Genomic DNA, 13,011 nt, shown 5'->3' with positions numbered 1-13,011 from the left:
TTACATGTAAGATTTCAGTTTTTAAATGATTTTGGTCATTGATTCCTACATGGCAACAATATAATGGTGTCAAGAAATAGAGAAGAAAAAGTAATGTAGACACTTTAAAATGAAAGATATGCGAGTAATACTGCTAATTTAATCAAAAGTATTCCTTTCCCCAAAGGACCTCTCCCAAAAAAAAAAAAACGACTTATAAAACAAGCTTCATTCCTGACTTGAGACCAGGGCAATAATCCAGTCCACTGATCGACAAACATGTTTCAGTCTTTTTCTGGTGTCTTTCTTTGATGGCGGTGGGTTCAGGAGAGCAGCTGGATAGCTTCTCTGGCTCTGTGCGCCCTCTGCTGGGCAGCTGTGTCCTCTGGCGCTTGCCCTGACTCTTCAACAAGGGCCATGGCCTTCTGCACCGTGGTGTCTCGGGCTCCTCCACGCAGCCCCTCCAGGTACTGCAGCAGCACGGAGAACTTGTCATCTGGAATCTGACAACGAGTATTTAATTTATCAAATTGCACAAATCCTGTTGTCTGTTCATTAATTACATATTACAGTTGTTTTTGTCTAATAAATGTGCAAGTAAGTGAATAATTAATAAGTCTTTGTTGTAAATATACACTATTATTGAACAGCAGCTCAAGAGAGCATCTTTCAGGGCAGTTCATAAATACTGACACTGCGAAAACTACACAAATTATGAGCTTTCTAATTAAGTTTTCGTAGATTCACCTTTTTATTCTACAGAAGTGTTTGTAACAGCTCAACCATGCTCTAAACATCAGCCTTAAAGACGTGTTATTCTTTCTGAATGGTGATCAAATAGAAAGTCATGAAGCGGCTCTGAGGTCAGCGCCTCTCACTCTAAACCTCACCTGTGACAAAAGAAAAAAAACCCAGTCGTCAAGTGTTCACGCATGCTAATTTTACCTTTTCGGAGTCGAACATGTGCTGCAGTAACCACGTCTGCCTGATCTTCTGAAACTTCCACTCCTTGCGGTTTTCAGCCCAGCTGCAAAGTCAAGACCAGAGTGATTTGTAGGTGTCGCCTGCAGCATTACATCTGAGTTATTATTGGCTGGCTTTTTTTTTTTTGGCTCGCTAAGACGTTATAATAACCATCATTAATAGCTGGTAAATGTATTGTTAATTAACTTTAGTTTATTATTTCACTGTTAGCAATGAAATGCTTTATACCCCGTTTATTAAGCAATTGTTATAGTTCATTTATAAACATTATTTGGCTGGCCATTAGAGAGTTGCAACTGATGATTATAAACCTTCACAATTGCTTGATAAATGGTAAAACAGTGAACTACTAACTAATGTTTATTTAACTGTAATTAGACTATTTATTGATATGCTTATTACAAAGTGTTAGCTAGTGCTCCATGTATTTTGTTCCCTGAAACTATGACAATCTCAAAAACACTGGATCATACATTCCCACAAAGCAACATGATAGCATCTTTCCTTAGACTCTGCCTGATGAACACAAACATCTTTTGAACTCCCCCAAGTCTGTAACACAAGCTTTCAGTTTCGCTTATACAGGCCGAAATGACAATCAGGGTTATTTTCTCAAAAGCGCCTCACAGCTACAGAGGATATTGGTTTTACAGGCTGGGTAGCACTCTTAATGACTTGTAAACTGACCTTTATATAACATCTCAACCATAACAAACACATCTCAACAACATCGCATTTGCTCTTGTGTTTGTTGTGAAATGTTACAAAGGCAGTAAACAAAAGGCTTCATGATAGCCAGCCTGTGAACCATTTTTGTTCTTCTGTATCCATATCATGGTTTAAATATGAGAGATAAACATCGCATACTGTATGTGCAGTGGTTTGTGTCATCTACTCCTTGCATCCTGGTTAAAGGTTAAATATATACGATTTAACACATCAATATAGCAGCAAACAACTATTTGCTATGTAAAGAAATCATCTCTAAGCATTTCTGTTCTTTGGTTTTGTAGCTGGTCTGGTCGCATGTCCATGTATCAACATGGCTTCCATGTTCTAATCCAACATCTAGTGGCAGTAAATGCTGTGTATTTCACCTTGAAATGGATACATACAGACATAAGGTTACTTTGCACCTATGGCTTCTCACGAAAAAAACACGAGACATCATTAGCAGGATGTCCTGTGCTAAATAAGGAGAGCAGATCTTACCAGGTGAGGTAATCTAAAGCCTGCTGAGGTGCGATGGGTCCAGATGCTTCCGTCTTCTTTTGGGTCTCTCCCTCTGCTTTAAGCCTGTTCTTCTCTTCCTTTTTCAGGATCTTCTTCATCTTCCTCTCCAGGACCCGTCTCTCATCGGGGGTCAAGTCCTCCTCTCCCTCCAGTACGTGTGCCTCCTCTGGGCGACGGGGTGGATCGGAAGTCTGTCACGGGCAAAGCAAAACAAAGGCTCATGGGAATTATCTACGCAAACAGACCTTCCTTCGTAGACCCTTATCATTTTGTCTGTTCGTGTGAAACTGTTATCAAGCATGATAAAATAACTCACACGGACTGTGATTGGATGATAAGAAAAATATTGCAACCATCTTTACACTTTTGTTTGGACTATCTCCTGACAATTTCAATTATATTGCAGAGTTCATTGTGCGTTAAATGAAAGTATGATTTCTGCTGACTAAAAACAAATGTGACATTTTGTTGTTCTGAAAGCTCTTGTTGAATTTTGATCACTTCCTGTTGCACTGTAGCTCAGAGGGACGTTTCCTGCATCTACAGTTTATGAGGTCAGCATCACACACATGTATTCTGTGTGGTGAAGTTCATTGTGGTGCTGCAACATCCCCTCAGCGTTGCATTTGAAGCACTCACGCTAGTCACGACACACCTTTTCATTTTTTTGATTTGAGGGAATTTTGAACCAAAACAAACCTGGATTTCAGTTTCAGGTGGGAAGACAACGTCACCACAGAGATAAAGAAGAAAAACATTTTAACTTTTTATGATCAGCCTATTTGCGTGCAGAATTACAGATGCCTGGTAAAAAACGTACTCTGTAGTCACCACAGCACAACTTAAAGAGTGCATTTAACTCTCAGGGAAGTTAAACAAGGGTCTCAGTGTGCCCTCTGATTTAACGGACCTCAGTCTGCATGGTGATGAAAAAAAAAAAAAAAAAAAAGAGGGAGGGGAGGAAAAAGATTTTGATCACATGGCCACGAAGTCATCCTGAAAGTATGCTGGCGGTGTATTTGCCCACAGAAATATAAAAGCCCTCCACAGTGAGTGATCGTGTCCATGCGTCGAGCATCATTTTCAGAGCTTTGAGCCGATCGGCAGCGTCGTGCTTGTGGAAACTAAACAGAAGACGAGCGGGTGGTGAAAGCAAAAAAAAAATGGTAAGTGGAAACATGTGTTTTTACTGAGCAGGCAGTTCCTCAAAGAGGAACAGACAAAGACTTGCCCGCAGGGACGTGTGGTGTGGAGATTTTAAAAACAAAAGACATTTAATTAAATCTCAACAGTGCTATAGATATTTTAAGAGATATATAATGATGTCCCCCAGTTGACTTCAAATTTTTGCTAAACGCTGAGTTCATTTAGGAAGGAAATGTACTATATTTTGTAAGAGTGTGTTCCTGTGGAACTCCCATGTTATGATTCACAGGCTGAGCAATAGTAAACAGTTTAAAATGCATAAAAACAGCTTTGCGCAATGCACTTCCACTTGTTTCTGTGCACTCAGAAAGTCAAACTTTTACCCACATTATCTGATCTTTGTTGCTAGTTCAGTAGATTTCTGTTCATCCTCTGATGCAAGGAAATGTTTGTCAAACAGTGGTGGGTGATGCCTAAGAGAACAGGATCTCATCAGTGGGTGTTTTCTCTTTTCACTTCCAGTCTAATCAGAGCACCTTGTTCCCCACCGAGTGGAGCACCACACCTCCGTTTAATGACAGTTCCACCGTCATGGACGCCGTCTCCACTACAACACTCTCACGGTTAGACGAAATCGCAGCCAATGACATAACTTCCAGAGCAAACCATGTCTACAGTTTATTGGCTGGGCTGGGCATCATTGCAGGCTGCTTCCTGCTCTACAGCTTCATCCAGACCTACAGAGCCCAGAGACGGCTGGCCTGGCTCGACTCCCTGCTCTGGGCCTTTTGTGGCTTCCAGCTGCTGCTGCTGCTCCTCTCTCTGCACGCTGTGGCCTACAAACCTCACTACCTGCGTACCACAGGTTTGGGCTGTGCCGCACTATCTTTCACCATCAACACGGCCTCTCTGAGCGGCCTCTTGGTCTTGGTTCTGATGGCTTACGTCCTAACTCTGGATCCACCATCCAACTCCCTACTGAGGAAGCCTGTGGTCTGCATGGCTCTGGTGATCCTGACTTCTGTTCTGATTTCTCTGCTGATGGCAGGGCTTCGTGGACCTCACAGTAATCTTCAGGAGGAAGGCCTTTGTTTTATGGATCTAGTCAGTGCCGGTGTTTCATATGCAGGTGCAAGGTTCTGCCTGGCTTTTTTGATTCCCTACATCCTCCAGCTGGGACTTCTGATAGGCGGCTGCGTCCGGCAGTGGAAGTCTAAAGGACGGTTCCTCTCCGGCTCTGAGGAGGGTCCTGTGTTCCTGACGGTCACCGTGGTCGTGTTTTTCTGCCAGCTCTTCTACAGTGTGGCGCTGGTGAGAGGAGCACAACTCCTCTCGCCAGGGATGAAGGAGCTGGTCCACCGCGATCGAGCGTTTCTGAGCGTGGCCGAGTTTGTGTTCTTCTCTGGGAGCAGCGTCAGCCTGCTGCTCGTGCTGCTCATGCACAGGCCATGTCGAGAGAGTCTCCACGGAGTGTTTCGGCAGCTGAGGGACTGCTGTCGAAGCCCGGGGCACACGCAGCCCAACAGGAATATCATAGCTCCCCACATCGAGATCACAGACACGCTGCAGGACATCGAGTCGTAGAGGATGAAAACTCTCATCTCTGACATTAGAAAATCTTCTGATGCATTGAATTAAAGACTTTGGAGATCTGATGTATGAACCATATTACTCTAATTTTTTTAAAAATGTTGTTGTTTATTTTGCTCCAAAGTAACAATGTAAATATTTTATATACAGGCATTCTCTTTTTTACTGTTTCCAGTGACTAAAAGATTGCAAATATCATTTCTTTTTGTACATTCTTATTTCACAATAAAATAAATATTGTGCTGTACATCTTCAGAATTGTGGACTTTTTGATTCAGTCTTTATTATGGCTGTAACTATAATTCATATTTATAATATGATTATTTTCTCTGTAAACAAAACAGTTGGCAATTAATTTAATAATAGCCAACTAATCCATTAATTATTGCAGCTCTACTCCTTACTGATACTACTATAAGTATATGTTTATATAGTTATAAATAAACAACAATGAATAAGACAGTTAAAAAAGGACTTTTCTGTCAGTGAAACACACCTCTTTTCTTGAAAAACAGGCCCTGTTTGCATTAACATGATTTACACAAAGGCCCATTCAGACAAAATGCCTGGAAAAAACTCTGTAATTCCCAGAATGCCACATAGGAAACATTTAGTCAAAGAAAATAGCGGTCAGATTCTAAGTTTAGTCCGACAGAGTCAATATTCTTAATGTCATTATTTTTGAAAGCTGTTAAAGAAACAACAAAAGCCACAAACAAGTGACACTCTGAACTTTACAGCTCCTTTCAAGAAACCGACGGGCACCAGTTCCTGGAATAACTGACCTGCATGGATCACATACTGCGTCGGTGCCAACACAGAGTGGCACAAAACCCATGCACCAGTAGGAAAATTAAAACAGGAGCCAGGTTGCATAAGATGTTGGCGTCGTGTGAAATGTCAGACCACATTCACACAGTATAAAATCATGGTGGCGATACTTAAAGATCTAAATATACGTCACATATTCATTAAATGCAAGATTTAATAAATGAGAGCATCAACTTCAGTCTCAAACAGGTGCCCGTGAACCAAAACCAAAAGCTAGATAAACTGTGTTTTTATGTTTTAAGGACTCTGAAACGAATAAAGTGAGACTATCCCAGCCCGTCCTTCATCTTGTTTTGTGTAAACATACTGTTAGTCTGACGCCCATATTTATATATTTTAACATTCTACAATAATACTTGTGTTCACACTTCAGTGCCCGTGTTGACAAGTTGGCTCCATGTACCGACGTGACCTAATTATTTATGCAATAAAATAATTCCATAGAAAAATACACAGGTGATGTTCAATATGGCTACTTATTGAGTTGCTAATAAACTCAATAGTGGCTATGATTAAAAATAAATAAGTGTTCATGTTTGGCTAAAGAGATACAGTTTTGTGTGTGCGCATGCATGCATAGTGTGTTTGTTTTTCTTGCTGTGATGGTGGGTGGCACCGTAACCCATCTGTAGATGTACTGTGACACCTGCTTTCATAGTCACCACCATAGGGACAGGGTGGATGACAAAGACCATGATGCAGTGCAAGGAAGTTTGAGTTTTGAGGTAAGTTTAAGCTTTATAATATTAATGTCAAAGTATGTATCACAAATTAATTCCTTCCAATGCAAGCTGACTAACAGTGTTTTAAAGTACCTTGATTTTACCTTGATTCTTATGCCTTTGATAGTTGACAGTAGAGAGACATAAGGGAACAAGTGGAGAGAGTGAGAAAACAGGATCAACATGCAACAAAGGTCCTCACTCAGACTTAAACCAGGGATACTGCAGTTTATGGTTGACACTTTAAACCCCTAGACCAGGGCTGCCCAAAGTGGGTCAAGGTTTGATTTGGCCTGCCAGATGTTTGTAGTGAAAAATAAATCAATATTTGTTTTTTATAGAATAGAAAATAAATTGCCACATGTGCCATTTTATTTTTTCTGAGGTAGAAATGTTCTTTATATACGTAAGATTCCTAATTATTATTTGCCATAACCTGAGCACTGCAGGCCAGGCAGTGTGACTTTTTCGAGCAGTCAAATTAGGGAACTTGGGATCTTCTTACCATTTTCAACTAAACAACAATACAATAGGTGTTTGCTTTGGGCCCGATGCACACCTTTTAGTTTTAGTTGTGGCCCTCCAAGAGAAAAAGTTTGGGCACTGTTTTTTCATGTTCTTTCATCCTTCTATTTGAATAGTTGCTTTTGTTTTTACCTACTGTTTTTTCTGAAACCTTTTTAAGAAAGGTGCTACTCGAATAAATATTATTATTGACTACCAAGGCACCCCACTATTACAAATTCGTATCCTCATAATGAGCTAGAAGACTCAAAAGAAGAATGCATCTTAATCGTGCAGTATTGTTCATATTCAGTCTGAAATACATTTAAAAACTGCAGAAAATCTGACATACTTTTAAGAGCTACAGCAGAGCAATAAGATAATGATAAACAACATTGTTTTTGTAACTGATCTAGTGTGATGATCTTGAATGCCATGGTATATGACGTTTTCTATGGGTATGTAACATGTAAACAAGAAATATCCCTAAATCTAATGTGTGGAGATTATGGCTCAATAAAGTCTATTCATTCACTGAGTAGCTGAAATCCAACCTTTGACTTACTGGACTTCTCCTCTCTGTCTAGGACAAAAAGTGGCCATCAGCTCCTCTATACATCCACGAAGGCCACAGAGCATGGCACAAGGGAATCCACAGAGGCTAAAAGCCTGTGTAAAACTATGGCATCTTAACACAAGATCAACACAACAGTAGAATGCAGACATGACCATGTATGTGAACTACGGAGTCGACACTGAAAATAACTTGACTGTTCAGCGGAATAAGACACATATGGCTTCAGAGATCCATCAGGATTATACTATCAGTGTCTTCCTCTCCGGCCTCTATATAATATTCCTGTTCCCTGTTGGCTTCTTTGGGAACATCCTTATCTTATTGGTCAACTTGGACAACAGGGGCCGCCTGTCAGCCCCGGACCTCTACTTTGTGAACCTGGCCGTGGCCGACCTCGTCCTGGTGGCTGACTCTCTGATTGAGGTGTTCAACCTGAAGCAGGGCTACTACGACATGGCCGCCCTCTGCACATTCATGAACCTTTTCCAGCAGGTCAACATGTACAGCAGCGTCTTCTTCTTAACCTGGATGAGCTTCGACCGGTTTGTCGCACTGACCGGCCTCATTGGTCGCAGCATGTCGCAGGCGCGTCTCAGCTGCTGCCTCATCTGGGTGGCTTCTTCTTTGTTCACCGTGCTTCCTTTTGCCATAGCTCAAGGGCAGCACGCTGGAGATCTCCACTTCTGCTTTGCCAACGTGACACAGATCCAGTGGTTGGAGGTGATGCTGGGGTTCTTGCTGCCTTTCTGCATATTGGGGCTCTGCTACTGGAGAATAGCACAGGTACTCCAGCGCAGCCAGAGGGACTCACAGCAGAAGCCTCGCAGGCAGAAAGCCCTGCGGATGATCTCAGCTGCTGTGTTAATCTTCTTCCTCTGCTGGCTACCGGAGAACGTGTTTATAAGTGTTCACCTTCTGCGAAGTGACACAGACGGAGGCCACACACTGAGGCAGGACTACCCCCTGACAGGTCATGTTGTCAGGCTGGCAGCCTTTTCCAACAGCTGCCTTAACCCACTCATCTACAGCTTCCTCGGGGAGACCTTTCAGGACAAATTGAGGCATTTTATCCAGCAGAAGAGCCTGTGGGTCAAACTGCACAGGTCACCCTCAGGGAGATCCATCTATGAACCAGCTGCAGGCATCCACGTAACATGCGACACACCTAGCCAGTCCTCACATTAAACCGCTAACATGCTTCCACAAACTGTTATACTTCCCTCAAATAAATGGCAAATGCATATAAAAAGGTCACACCGATAACAGATCACATGTGTGTGTGTAAAGACAATGGATAATGTAAAAACAAGGAGTTCAGCTTTTGTGTGTTGAATAAGTTATTTAAAAGTCTTACCTCTGTTTGCTCTGTCTTTTGTTTCTTTTTGCGTTTCTTTTCCTTTTTCTGTTTTTTATCATTAGCTGTGATCGTCTCATGAGGAATCTGTACTGGAGCCTCCTGAATGAAATAAACATTCATTATTATTTTTACACATTTTAAGGCTGTGTCTTCTGAAAAAACCCACAAAAAACATGCACATGTACAAGGGACTGTGCCGCTCACCTCCACCTCCATCTTTTTCTGTTTCTTTTGTACTTTAGTGTCCATCACCTCTTCCACACGCTCTTCTTTTGCAACTGAGCTCAGCTTCTTCCTTTTAGGTGGATTTGTGCCCAGTTTCAAAGATTTGTCTTTGGCCATGACTTGATTTACTCCTACAAAGACACATTCATGTTATTAAAAAAACAATTCACAGATATTCTGTAATAGACAAGACAATAAGCCTTAGAAACTGAGAAGGATGAGTGCTTATTTTTAATTTGTTGTATCAAACATCTCATGTCACTGACAAGGAGAAACAGAAGAACATATTGGCTTCATGTGCTTTTGAATCTAAAAACTTCACAACAAGTATAATTGCAAGGCTATCACTTTATTCTCAGATTTATCGTACTATTGCTGATAGTCTCCATGGACATGATTAAATAAAGCAATATACTCAATTTCACTGGAAACACGGTTTTTCACAGCCCAAAACACAAATGTTACGCTTGACATTTCATTTCAGCATCCGACAAATAAAAATGCCATAAACAATAAAAATCAACTCTGGACCAAACATTTTTTCTATCACACTTGACGTATACATTCACTTACTTGATTTGAGAAAAACGTGCAAAACTCTGGGAAAGCACACACAACGAGCATGGGAACTCAACCAGGAAGTGATATCGCCAAGGGGAAGCGTGATTGGACGGATATCTCTCTCTGTTTTGTGATTGGTCGATGGCCGTGACTGCTTCAAAGACCCTCGAAGGAGGATACTGTTGAAGTGTAAAAAATATAAAGCAGCTGTTACTAATGCCTGAAATTTTTACCAAATACTGAAATTAAGGTTAAAAGTTATCGTTTGACCTTGGTAACAGCAAATAATTTAATCTCATTCCCATTTAGTAGCTGGGAAAAATGGAAATTGTATCATCTACATGTCCATAACAACTGGGCAAACTGTCTACTAAACAAGCTCCTGAACAGACTCTACTTCGGCTATTATGGCATATAAAAATCTAATAATTGTCTAATAATTTTAGTAAAAAAGAATAATAATAATAATAATAATAATAATATTGATATTCGATGAAATAGTTTGACCAATTCCGAAGAGTGGTTTTAAACTTTCCTCTACATTTTAGTGGAACATAAATCCGGCGTGCAACGGCGGCACCCGGAAGGAATTCAAGGTTGTACAACGATGTGTTACATGACCTAACCAAGGTTCGTTTTGTAAGGAAACCTTCGGTTTTCTTTTACCTAACGTCGTGTGTCCTAAGATGACCAGTTGTCCAAGATGTCTACAACAGCAGGACGAGTTTTCACCGGTCTGACACGGTCTGCTCTCAGTCGAGGGATATTTAATCATCACGGCACTTCGACCGTGAGGTGAGTGACTAAATCTGTGGTAGGCTAACAGAAACCATGTTGACTGTCATGGTGGGGTGACTCAATGACATGGTTTTTACTGTAATACATGTTACACTGAGGGCTTTCACCTACATAGTTTTGACGGCTAATATCAAATTTAAGCTGTGTTGCCACTGTGAATATGTGTATCATTGTTACATACTTTCAACGGCTGTAGCCTGTGAGCAAAAATGGAGCTTCTGAAGCAGTTAGTCACGTTTTGCTAGCTGTCAACTGAAATTTCTGAACTGATGGATACAAGTAAGGTCGCAAATGTTGATATCCAGTTATGTTAAGTTTTGTCCACAGAACAACATCAGATTATCAGAGTTATAAGAGGAAGTCAGTGCAGCAGGACCTGGTGTCATCAGATGACACATTTTGGAGTTGGTCTTCAGTCAGTGACCTAGTGACTGTGTGTACTTGAGATAAATGACATCATGATGTTGAATTGCTTCCAAGGCTTAAAGTTATGAATAAAATCATGTAAAATAATTACTGTTTAATTCACTGTCAATGGAGCCACTCCAGGTGGCATCATCACTGTGTCCTGTCTACATCCTGATCAACAATAAGGTACACCAACTAAAATGTTGGTGATCCGTTGAAGAAATTATTCAATATTGATGGTTGAGAGTCAGAAAGAAATCTTAAAATAATATATGGTGTTATATAAGCACACACAAGACTTTTTGATCATTTGAATTTATTTAAGAATTGTGATTGTCCCAAAGTGGTGACACTTTCTAATTTACCTCATCTTTGCCTTTTCTGTACTGCATTTTCTTAGTAATAACTGGCTTACATATACACAAATGCCAGTATATCTGCCATTAGATAGTGATGGATCATATGCAGGCCAGGCTGATTTATGAGTCTACCTCCAGAAATAATTTCTGTTAAAGTTTGATCTTATACAACTCACCTTTTGATTTCCATTGCACAGTCAATGCAGTTACTATTGTGAATCCACTGCCCAAGTCCAGTATTGGAAGAAGTACAACTAAAAGTCTGTCATTTAAAATCTTACCTTTAAAGTACAGAAATAATAACAGTATATACAGTGTCTATATATACTATATGTTTACAGTGTCAAAATGAAAAGTACTTGGTATGCTACATTATCACAGATTATATCATCTGGTTATTGAATTGTGTTAGTAGCATTTCACTGTGGTAGTGTGTAACTTTAATTACTTTATATTTACGTAAACTGTTGGGCAGTTACATGTATGACAATATATAATTTTAAAAAATGGTTTTAGGTTATGTAGGTAAATTCTAAGTCATTTAAGTTAAGACTCCAAAATACAAATATAGAAGTGAGGTAAAAGTACCTCATAATTAAATAGCATTTAAGTACATCACTGCGGAATTTGGAAAGTTACTTTTCATTGAGGCATTTTTAGCTGAAGCATTGTCATTCTTCTTTGTCAGCAGGCTGAACAGTGTGCGGTCCCTAGCTGTGAGCTTACAGAGGACATCTAAGTCTACAGATGATGAGGAAGAGGTGAAATATGAGCCCATCAAGTTCTCCACCAGTAAAGCCAGTCACAAAACCTGGAGGGTTGAAGGCTCCATGGGGAGCCAGTATCAGCAGCCCTGGTGGAAGGTCCTCCCTATCAGCGTGTTTGGAATCGGCTTCCTCCTGTGGTGTGCCCTGAGAAAAGAGTCTGACATTGATGCAACACTGGAGGCGCATCTGTATGAGCGTTTACCAGGCTTGCTTCCAGATGAAGAGGAGAAAGATAATTCAAGTTAACAAATGTGGGACTTTGGATGTAAATATTTCAGGCTGTATTTATTGTGAAATGTGTCTGTAGTAATTTTGGCTATGGCACCAACTCATTGCTCTCACATCGCTGAAGGTGTAGTAGTGAAGCCGTCCAGTGCTACAGAAATACATGATTATTTTTTTCAGCAAAGAATGAATTATAGATTTTTTTTTCTGACCATGCTTTGCCTCAAGTTTTAGTTGAGTTTTTGTCCATAACGTGTGGAATAAAATGCCTTGACTTGAAGCACTGTACCTGGGTTTAGTCTCTATTTTTTATTGTTTGTTTTTGAGTTCCATAGTACTTTATATTTAGGGTTTTCAAAAACAGTCATCTAACAGCATATTACCATCCTCAGGCATCTGACCACATGTAATTTTAAATAAGGCGCCTCCAGATTTTATATAATCAAGTTAACAAGTCGTGGAGGAAAAAAAGATTTGGCGTTGCCATAGTGATGCCAGTTATCTCCACTTGCATCACCAACTGGGGTTACAGAGTTCATGCATTTGGCATTTACAGCAGAGGAGGCAACTATGAGGTGCCATTTCCATTATAGTTATTATAGGATCCAGTGCCTGGAGCTTGTTAACTCATTAAGGACGTATGCTGTGTTCAAGTCGAAGTCTGAGGTCCGATGTAATTTTCCATTTTAAATTCCTAACTACCAACATCGTAGTGTTGCAGATCCAAAACACTCAATTTTTGGCT

General features: G+C 40.4%; 4 protein-coding genes across 4 annotated transcripts; 3 read left to right on the top strand and 1 right to left on the bottom strand.

Annotated features, from left to right (window-relative positions):
• Positions 1-110: 110 nt before the first annotated feature.
• Positions 111-9,791, bottom strand: chlsn (cholesin). The gene is made up of 6 exons (XM_084342439.1): positions 9,722-9,791; positions 9,128-9,279; positions 8,921-9,022; positions 2,176-2,387; positions 925-1,006; positions 111-482 (listed from the first exon to the last, which is right to left on the bottom strand). The coding sequence occupies exons 2-6, from the start codon at positions 9,263-9,265 to the stop codon at positions 303-305; spliced, it is 714 nt and encodes a 237-aa protein (XP_084198565.1). The 5' UTR covers positions 9,266-9,279; positions 9,722-9,791; the 3' UTR covers positions 111-302.
• On the top strand, positions 3,242-5,179 carry LOC311250603 (uncharacterized protein). The gene is made up of 2 exons (XM_084342435.1): positions 3,242-3,362; positions 3,865-5,179. Exons 1-2 carry the CDS (start codon positions 3,360-3,362, stop codon positions 4,924-4,926), a joined length of 1,065 nt encoding a protein of 354 aa, XP_084198561.1. The 5' UTR covers positions 3,242-3,359; the 3' UTR covers positions 4,927-5,179.
• LOC311250146 (G-protein coupled estrogen receptor 1-like) lies at positions 7,414-8,751 on the top strand (the record flags this gene model as incomplete). Its single annotated transcript, XM_084341722.1, has 1 exon — positions 7,414-8,751. Exon 1 carries the CDS (start codon positions 7,714-7,716, stop codon positions 8,749-8,751), a length of 1,038 nt encoding a protein of 345 aa, XP_084197848.1. The 5' UTR covers positions 7,414-7,713.
• A 495-nt stretch (positions 9,792-10,286) lies between the features above and the next one.
• Positions 10,287-12,554, top strand: uqcc4 (ubiquinol-cytochrome c reductase complex assembly factor 4). The gene is made up of 2 exons (XM_084342170.1): positions 10,287-10,504; positions 11,963-12,554. The coding sequence occupies exons 1-2, from the start codon at positions 10,413-10,415 to the stop codon at positions 12,285-12,287; spliced, it is 417 nt and encodes a 138-aa protein (XP_084198296.1). The 5' UTR covers positions 10,287-10,412; the 3' UTR covers positions 12,288-12,554.
• Positions 12,555-13,011: the final 457 nt, after the last annotated feature.

The sequence above is a fragment of the Pagrus pagrus genome, assembly GCF_965226575.1.
Source record: "Pagrus pagrus genome assembly, chromosome: 21".
NCBI lineage: Eukaryota > Metazoa > Chordata > Actinopteri > Spariformes > Sparidae > Pagrus > Pagrus pagrus.
The sequence above is the reverse complement of the archived record's forward strand: the minus strand, read 5'-3'. Positions and strand labels throughout refer to the sequence as shown.

Bases quoted from the DNA above. Each gene is read 5' to 3' on its own strand.
- chlsn (XM_084342439.1), bottom strand. From the start codon at position 9,265: ATGGCCAAAGACAAATCTTTGAAACTGGGCACAAATCCACCTAAAAGG. The intron at 9,023-9,127 runs GTGAGCGGCACA...TATTTCATTCAG, and splicing joins AGAAAAAGATGGAGGTGGAG to GAGGCTCCAGTACAGATTCC. The intron at 1,007-2,175 runs GTAAGATCTGCT...TTGACTTTGCAG, and splicing joins GCTTTAGATTACCTCACCTG to CTGGGCTGAAAACCGCAAGG.
- uqcc4 (XM_084342170.1), top strand. From the start codon at position 10,413: ATGTCTACAACAGCAGGACGAGTTTTCACCGGTCTGACACGGTCTGCT. The intron at 10,505-11,962 runs GTGAGTGACTAA...CTTCTTTGTCAG, and splicing joins CACGGCACTTCGACCGTGAG to CAGGCTGAACAGTGTGCGGT.